This window comes from Musa acuminata, chromosome BXJ2-8 (genome assembly GCF_036884655.1).
Source record: "Musa acuminata AAA Group cultivar baxijiao chromosome BXJ2-8, Cavendish_Baxijiao_AAA, whole genome shotgun sequence".
In the NCBI taxonomy this organism is placed as follows: Eukaryota; Viridiplantae; Streptophyta; class Magnoliopsida; order Zingiberales; family Musaceae; genus Musa; species Musa acuminata.
In genome coordinates this window covers 18,871,103-18,879,973 of record NC_088345.1, presented here as the reverse complement: position 1 = coordinate 18,879,973, position 8,871 = coordinate 18,871,103, and the positions used below count along the sequence as shown (strand labels likewise).

At 44.0% G+C, this 8,871-nt stretch overlaps 1 protein-coding gene across 1 annotated transcript; it reads left to right on the top strand.

Annotated features, from left to right (window-relative positions):
- Positions 1-5,069: 5,069 nt before the first annotated feature.
- On the top strand, positions 5,070-8,574 carry LOC103974107 (mitochondrial import inner membrane translocase subunit TIM14-1). The gene is made up of 3 exons (XM_009388860.3): positions 5,070-5,226; positions 6,637-6,815; positions 7,982-8,574. Exons 1-3 carry the CDS (start codon positions 5,224-5,226, stop codon positions 8,136-8,138), a joined length of 339 nt encoding a protein of 112 aa, XP_009387135.1. The 5' UTR covers positions 5,070-5,223; the 3' UTR covers positions 8,139-8,574.
- The last annotated feature ends 297 nt before the right edge of the window (positions 8,575-8,871 follow it).

Below are 8,871 nucleotides of genomic sequence, written 5' to 3'. Positions count from 1 at the left end.
GGACAATATGCCTCTCAGTCAATTCACGTCTGTTGTTTCTCCGACAGAAAGCAATGGGGGGGTGTTGTCGATGGTTTAGGAAGTCCATCCAGTACTAAAGCCCCACCCCCGACTACAACTGACGAAAAATAAGCAGCTCTTCCAACCTTTGTTGTTGGAAGGAGCGTCGCTGATCTTAAAACCGCTGCAGGTGGTCAAGTAATACACGCCTTGCCCCTTACACAAACAGAAGCAACCTAGGAAGAGGGTCCTGGTCGGCTCAATCCTGGCCCCCCAACACTCCTTAATAAAAGCCACCAGATAGCGCCAAGAGTTTGGCACCATCTAGGATGGCGATATGCCCCCACTTACGGAGGCACCCCTCGATAACAGGATGCAGCGGGAACCGCAGTCCTGCCTCGAGGGCCCCCGCGGTCAGCCCAAACCCGTTGAGAAACTAGTTATACGGTCGCTGACCAGGCTGAGGGGCGTGAACGCCATAGCACTCTGGGATACGATAACGATCCCGAAGTACCCTCAAAAAGTCCTTGATCACCACCAAGCTCACATCATGCCACGACTTGAGAGTTTCAAGCACAGTAGGGCTCCCTGCAGCCTCCGATGGTGCGCCACCCGAGGACACGCTAACGACTTCAGCTCGCAGGCCCCTAGAAGAAGAAGACAAAGAAGAGAAGACAAGAAAGAAGACAAGGGAGAAGAAGACGAAGATGAAGATGGAGACATCCTGACCTCAAGTTGGAAGGAAGAAGTCGGGGCGTAGAACAAAGGACTGAGCAAAAGTGATGACAATGACTCTGGGAGAAGCTTATAAAGAGCAGACTACTCCACTGCGAGATGACGATTGGGCTTCCCAAGGAGAGAGATGGCCACAACATTTAAAACCATCATAACTCCTCGGATTCTCCAAATTTGTCGGTCTCGGAGCCCCCGCCAAAGGCGCCTCGTAACCCGAGATCTACTATCGGAAGCCATTTGTAACAAGAAGTTTCTCGCCAGGCCCTGCACCGCTCCACCAAGCACGCCACGTTACGCAATGGCACCCGGGCAAACCCCAGCGCACCGCTCCACAATGCACACCACATGGCGCGATGACACCCGGGCAAACCTAAATGTGCCGCCTAACGACGCCACTCAGTCTTCATCTTAGTCGCACCAGATCGATCCCCAACTTATGACTAGCCAGTCTTTATCTGAATCACGCTAGATCAGTCCTCCGACTTATGACTCACTAGTCCAGCTTGAGCTCGAGTGCAAATCCTCAACCCATAGGCCTAGTCTTCATCCTAGTCGCGCTAGTTCGGTTCCCGAGTTGTGACTAGCCAGTCTTTATCCGAGTCGCGCCAGATCGGTCCTCCAACTTGCGAATCGCTAGTCCACCCTGAGCTCGAGTGCAGACCCTCAGCCCACAGGCCCAGTCTTCATCCTAGTCGTGCTAGATCGGTCCCCGACTTGCGACTAGCTAGTTTTTATCCGAGTCATGCCAGATCGGTCCTTCGACTTGTGACTCGCCAGTCTAGCCTGAGCCCGAGTGCAGATCCTCGACCCACAGGCCTAGTCTTCATCCTAGTCGCGCCAGTTCGATTCCCGACTTGCGACTAGCCAGTCTTTATCTGAGTCGTGCTACATCGGTCCTCTGACTTGTGACTCGCCAGTCCACCCTAAGCCCGAGTGCAGACCCTTAGCCCACACGCCCAGTCTTCATCCTAGTCACGCCAGATCGATTCCTGACTTGCGACTAGCTAGTCTTTATTTGGGTCACCCCAAATCGATCCTTCGACTTGCGACTCGCCAATCCAGCCTGAGCCCGAGTGTAGACCCTCGGCCCACAGGCCTAGTCTTCATCCTATTTTCGCCAATTTGGTTCCTGACTTGTGACTAGCCAATCTTTATCCGAGCCATGCCAGATCGGTCCTCCGACTTGCTACTTGCCAGTTCAGCCTGAGCCCGAGTGTAGACCCTCAGCCCACAGGCTCAGTCTTCATCCTAGTCACGCCAGATCGGTCCCCGACTTGCGACTAGCCAGTCTTTATCCAAGTTGTGCCAGATCGGTCCTCCAACTTGCGACTCGCCAGTCCAGCCCGAGCCCGAGTGTAGATCCTTGGTCCACAGGCCCAGTCTTCATCCTAGTCGTGCCAGTTTGATTCCTGACTTGCGACTAGCCAGTCTTTATCCAAGTCGTGCTAGATCGGTCCTCCGACTTGCGACTAGCTAGTCCACCCTGAGCCCGAGTATAGACCCTTAGCCCAGTCTTTATCCTAGTCACGCTAGATCAGTTCCCGACTTGTGACTAGCCAGTCTTTATTCGAGTCGCACCAGATCGATCCTCTGACTTATGACTCATTAGTCCAACTTGAGCCCGAGTGTAGACCCTCGGCCCACAGGCCTAGTCTTCATCCTAATCGCGTTAGATCGGTCCTCGACTTGCGATTAGCCAGTCTTTATCTGAGTCGCGCCAGACCAGTCCTCTAACTTGCGGCTCGCCATTCCAGCCTGAGCCCGAGTGCAAACCCTCGGCCCACAGGCCCAGTATTCATCCTAATCGCGCCAGATTGGTCCTTCGACTTACGACTTGCTAGCCACAAGCCTGAGCCCGAGATCAGTTACTCAGCCAACAAGTCGTCTCCTCCAGACTCACACAGCTCGATCTCTTGGCCATCAACTCGCCAACATCATCCTGCATGGGCCTAGCCACCCGACCGATGGTGCAAATCCTTCCCAAAGCATAGGGCATCGCCTCCGAACTGCCTCACGGCTAGCCAATACAACCTTGCCTCGCAAGCAATCAACACAACCGTAGCATTCCGACCCAGGCGCACCCCTCGCCCTCTTCAGGGGGGGGGGGGGGGGGGGGGGGGGGGGGCGGGGACAAGGACAAGTGATAAGGTATATTTTGGGTCCCAACCATGCCACCATCGATGTCATGCCACGCTACAGCCAAGTCGGCAAGAGGAGTACCCCCACGCACTGAGTCAGAATCCATACCAAGGCGTTGCTCGGTACGTCCCGTCCTGGAAAGCCCGGGACGGTGGCTGCACAAAGGTACCATCTCTCCTCTCGAGGATCGATCACCACACCAAACCCGCGTACTACCGACCCTCGTACAATAGTATAAAAACCCCTGGTCGGTATCCGGCCTAGGGGGGACAAAAAAAGAAAGAGAGAGAGATCAATCCACCACCGACTTACTCGTCGAAGGGGCCACAATCGATAAACACTCGGCGGGGGTCTTTTGTGCAGGAAAGCGGATCTCCCCAAGGCGAGACTATCATGATCAAGAGAGGTATTTTCAACATTCCGACACCAGCACTCCATATGGAGGGCATAACCGATCTCGTCAACCAGTCCATCCAGCCGAAAACTCTCGACATCGACCCATGAACTAGGCTGTGCTAACTCATCAACCACGATGCATCAGTTCATGTAATCTAGCAGATTGGGCAATATAATCGATGCCGAAGGATCATGAAGCATCGCAGCTAAAGCAAATAAGATTAATCAAAACCCTTCATGATTCTCCCTCTCGTTTCTTAAGCACCGGCCATCGATCCTCATCCACTTGTCGAACTATGTATGGGTTGCGGTCTCTATGCGCCTCCAGGCCATGTCAGTTGACTTGGAACACAGTCGCTTCAGCTTCAGCTTCAGCCTCAGCCGACATTACCTCGATGCAAAACCCCCCCACTCTCCATACATCTTTTTCCACTCACTACTTGCCTGGAATCCTGGGTCATCCGCGAACACAATAGCACACGAGGCACTCTTGGCATTATAGTTTCATGCCATGCCTATCACAATGCAGTCATTGCTTTCTATCTGTGTCCGTGATGCTGCTGAGCTGATATCAGGCACCTGATCTCAGCTGGGGGTGTCAAGGCATGCTAAGATAATTGTGGTCTTATGGAGTCCTTGCTGTTCTCTCTCTGGATAAGGCACCAAGAAGGTTTCCTTCGCAGGAGAGATGATGCCGCTGTCGTTTAGGGTTCACAGAACTCGCAGCTTTGGCAGACAGCGGTATCATCTAGTGCGGAGGAGACATGGCTGGCGCAAACGTGGACTCCTCTTCCAGGTTGCTCTCCAACCTAGCCAATTGCTTTCCCCCTCGGTTTATACTCGTCATGACACAAAGCTGAGTTTTTCTTCTTCTTCTTCTTCTTCTTCTTCTTCTTTTTTATTTTCTTGCCTATTATCTGAGAATTTTCAAGATCTTGAGCATGAACAAGATTAGATTTGACTCTCGGTAATTCCATTTACCAATTCACAGAAAAGCTTCTTCTCCTTGAAATCACTTTTGCATGGCTCCAGCTCTTGGATCTCAAGATTATATCTGTTTAAATCATCCTCTTCCACAATGATAAGATTGTCACAAAAAATATATTTATATTATAATTTTAAGAGCCTCTTGAAAAATATTCATACTAAAATAGACCATAGTTCTGAAGGCCAATCATATATTCAAGTAATATAACTTTTAGAAAATTAATCTGATTAGCTAATCAATGAGCACTATCATTATTATCCTCATAATATATATGAGTAAATTTATAATTAATGAACCTAATAATTAAAATAAAATAAAATAATTCCAATGAGAGTTTTCTCTTTGTTCCAAGTTTTAGCCACCAGTGCACAAGCATCGGATTCAATAATTAACTTTGAGATCCTCACTACTCAATTCCAGAGTTCAAAAGTTCAGCTTTCCAATAATTTTCACTCCAGATAGAATACTCAGTAAACAAACTTCTTCTATCACTCGGCCGTAAAAAGATTATTTTCTAAAGTTAAATCTTTACATTTATAAAGACATGGACTACATAAAGGCTTTGATAAGAGAGAACCCGAAAGCTTTTTGCATCTACTACTGTAATGCTTGTGTTCAGTCAGTGTCTCGTAAACCTATAACTTCTACATTATTAGAGAAAATTTTCTTGCTAACAGTCGTCGTCCTCTGCATATTTTTAATCTCCATAATTTTGGGCCTTCTGCATTCAAGATCGTGCGGATCCAAATTTGCCACGTCTATTAACCGTAGGCCTTCTTGAGTCTCCGGTTGGGTTTAACTAATCTACCGGCCGGACCGGTTCTTCTGTGGTCGAAGAAGAGCAGGCAGTGTCATAACCCTAGGTGGTGTCGATCGAAGCAGAGAAGCGGGTATGATGGACGATCGGCGATTTGGGAGCTCTTGCCGATGTTTATCGTGGGATTAGCGGTAGATTTCCTTTGGAAATGGTGAGTTGTTTGATTCTTCTTTTCCCGCTTGTTCTTGCTCGAAAATGTGTGGGATTTGAGGGTTTTGATTAGTGATTTTTTCAACTCCTTCTGTGAAAAGAAGCATCTATTCTTATGTGATCTCTTTCTGATCATGTAATTGCAAAAACTTTTTCCTTATAGATTTTAAGATTTGTAGGAATTGGCGATGATTTATACGTGTGTTGTTGTGGAAGATTGCTTTTGTTTCTCTCGCTTGCATTCTTTGTTAGATGGCAATCTCTTCGAGGGTCATTTGTTGAAGGATTGTTACGTCTTTCATGATAGCTCGCTCGGCATGCAAAATTCACGTTGGGATTGTTCTATTTGCTCCTTTGGATATCATCCTTGATTTAGTCATCTGGTTATTGTCATCCACCAAGACCATAGGTCAATGAGTAGTAGTTCGGTGTGTTACGAGATACGGCATGTATCTCAGAAGTATTTGTGTATAGGGTTTCGATTTATCACGCACTGCTACTTTGGTTAGTGTTTTTACAAGTTCATGATTTAGGAAAAAAATTCTGATGTTGATGCGCATGCTTCAAATTGGATTTTTTACAATTACTGATTAGTACTGATGACTAGCTAGAGCGACGACTTCTTGTTGATAAAAACAAAACAATTTTCAGTTGCCATTTAGTTTAATAAGTAGTCTTTGTTTGCCTGCTTTGCGTCAGTTACTTCTTTCATATGTTTGTTGTTAATGAACTTAGATGTGAGTTATTGGAAATAATCTCTGTTACCAGGAGTAAGACAGTGTCTGCCTCTTGTACTTGGATACCTTTTCTAAATTATTTTCTGCTAAACATCTCAATATAAATATATCCTGTCCAAAATTACTTATGTTAAAGAAAATTTATTTGAAGTAGTTTAGAAATCCAAACAAGGTGTTAAAAGGCACTACATATGTTGAAATAGATCAAGTTAGAGGTTCATGCGAAAGAGAGGAAGACAAATGGGGCCTTGATCAGGAGATAAAAGGATAAAGACTGTTGGATAAAACATCTTTTGCCTTTGTATTGATCTAAACACCGGGCAAAATCAGCTAATTTTGGAAACCTCAGAGTAGGAACTTGTTCACGTGGTTGTTGAAGTGTTGGCTGGATCTCAATACTATGTTTTGACAAGTGAAAATGGACAAGGAAAATTATTACGGAAATAAGACCTGAAACCACCGTTGGTGTATAGAATATGCCATATTGGAGTTATTTTGGAGCAAGGCCTTTAGGGTTGATCCTCTATAGAATGTATATATCAATCTTACAGAATAGGTTTTACGGTCTTTATTTTCATTAGATCAATAATTTGGCTGATGTAGATGCATGTTTCATCAATATTTTTGGATTATTTTACGCTTTAATCCTTCTTATAATTTGGCTCTTCTTACAGGTTTTACCTTTACTAGCAGGATTAGCAGTTGCTGCTGCTGCTCTTGCTGGTAGATATGGTGTCCAAGCTTGGCAGGCATACAAGGCTCGGCCGGTAGTTCCTCGTATGCGTAAGTTCTATGAAGGGGGCTTCCAGCCTACTATGACAAGAAGAGAAGCTGCCCTTATTCTTGGTGTCAGGTATGCATAATAAATTAGAAAAGAAGAAGATAAACCTGGTCTCAACTTTTCAATTTTTGTGGAAGTACATGCTTTCTGTATTTGTTGCAACAGCAAGTTATCAAATCTTGCTATGTACATATGTGAAAAACCAGGTTGACATTCTACATTCTACTTCCCCAAGGCAGCCATATTATTTCCATCCCACAAACTGTCATTTAATAGATCGTAGGTGGTCTCCTGTCATTATATTATCTTTGTAGGATCAGACGGACAGAATCTCAGACAAGGATAGTATCCTTGACTCAGCTTTAGATTCAGGTTTCATTAGAAAGATCTTGATATTTTGGGCTGAAGAAGGTGATGCTTGATGTTTGACATTGTAATGGTAACATGGAATAGCCATGCAAGATATGACTATACATCATTCAAATTGTACTGTAAGCAATGAAGTTTCTTTCACTTGCACAAGGTAGAATATGATCCACAAGAAAGATTGTGGATGTATTATTTACACATTGATAATGGTGTATTGGTGGTTTGTTGAGTTTCCGCAGAAAGCAATGATTTATAATGTCTTGTTATTGATTTTTTTTTTTTTTTGCTTGGGGAAAGTCAGAAACCTTTTTGTATTTTGAAAGGAATATGAAGAGAAACTTGCCATTTGCTTTTATCTAGATCTTGAAAGCTGGGATCTGGTAGTAGCTTGAATGAAACTCTCTATTAGGAGTTTTGCCTGTCACTTTGCATTTGGTAAATAATACATTATCATCTTAGTGACATTTCTGTGCCGCTATTATATTTTCTTTATTTTGATTCTCACTAATAGTTTGTAGTTATGCTTTATCAGGGATCTATACTGGAATAAATATCAGTAGTTTGTATCTTTATGGTCTATGCTCATCATAATGTGGTCCGACTCATTAGTTATTACCAATGAGTTTCAGGTTTGCCTGTCAAGTCAGCTTAAGTAGTTTCAGATTTTGAAAGCTAATTCCTAACTGGCTCCTTCTATAAAATTTACAATCATATTTCTATTTAACCTGGCTGGTCATTTTCGTGCAAGCAATTTTTCCTGTCAATACCATGTTCTGCCTCCCTTTGTACCTGAAAATTTCCAATTTCAGCAACATTTTTTTTGTTATATAGTTTTCATTATTCTGACTGAGAACTACTTTTTGTTACAGGGAAAATGCCCCTCCAGACAAAATAAAAGAAGCACACAAAAAGGTTATGGTTGCTAACCATCCAGATGCAGGAGGAAGTCATTACCTTGCTTCCAAGATTAACGAGGCAAAAGATGTCCTGCTTGGAAAGACCAAAGGTGGTGGATCTGCATTTTGATTTACCTGCACAACATGTGAAATCTCATCAATTGTGCAGCATATTTGGTCACACAAGATCATCCTCAAACTTACCATCCCTATGATACTTTGTCTCAATGTTAAAGATTTATCGCAATTCGAGTCGAAGATGCAGGATAGTTGGTGCAATGTCTCATCATTGTGTTGGGGACATGCGATGCTATAGAGCCCCATTCATAATATATTTTTTTTTTCAAGCATAATTGAAGTATGGATCTTTTATGACTTGAAATCACCCAGGTGTTGCTTTCATTTTTCAATGAAACAATGCATTGCCGGCGGGTATTAAGTGTCAGATAACTCGATATAGTCAGTCATTCAGTGTTTGATAAAAAATGGCTTTGCGATGTCAAACTGGATTTGTATGAACGCCACTGAAGATCTTTCTTGCATTCAGTATTCCTGTGAGTTGAATATTTTTTGTGATTTCATATTCTCATTTTAAATTCTTGAAACAATCCATTTTCTTGCATTCAGTATTCCTGTGAGTTTAATATTTTTTGTGATATCATATTCTCACTTTAAATTCTTGAACCAATCCATTTTCCCTTTGCCTTACCGGAGGGCTACTTGTTGACATCTGTCTATGAGAAGAATTTATTGAGGAAGAAACAATGAAGGAAAATTGATGCTTCACAGAGGTAACAGGTTTTCGACTATATAATGAACATGATCTAACATCGTCATTGAAGTGCGATTGCCGTGTCCTGTTT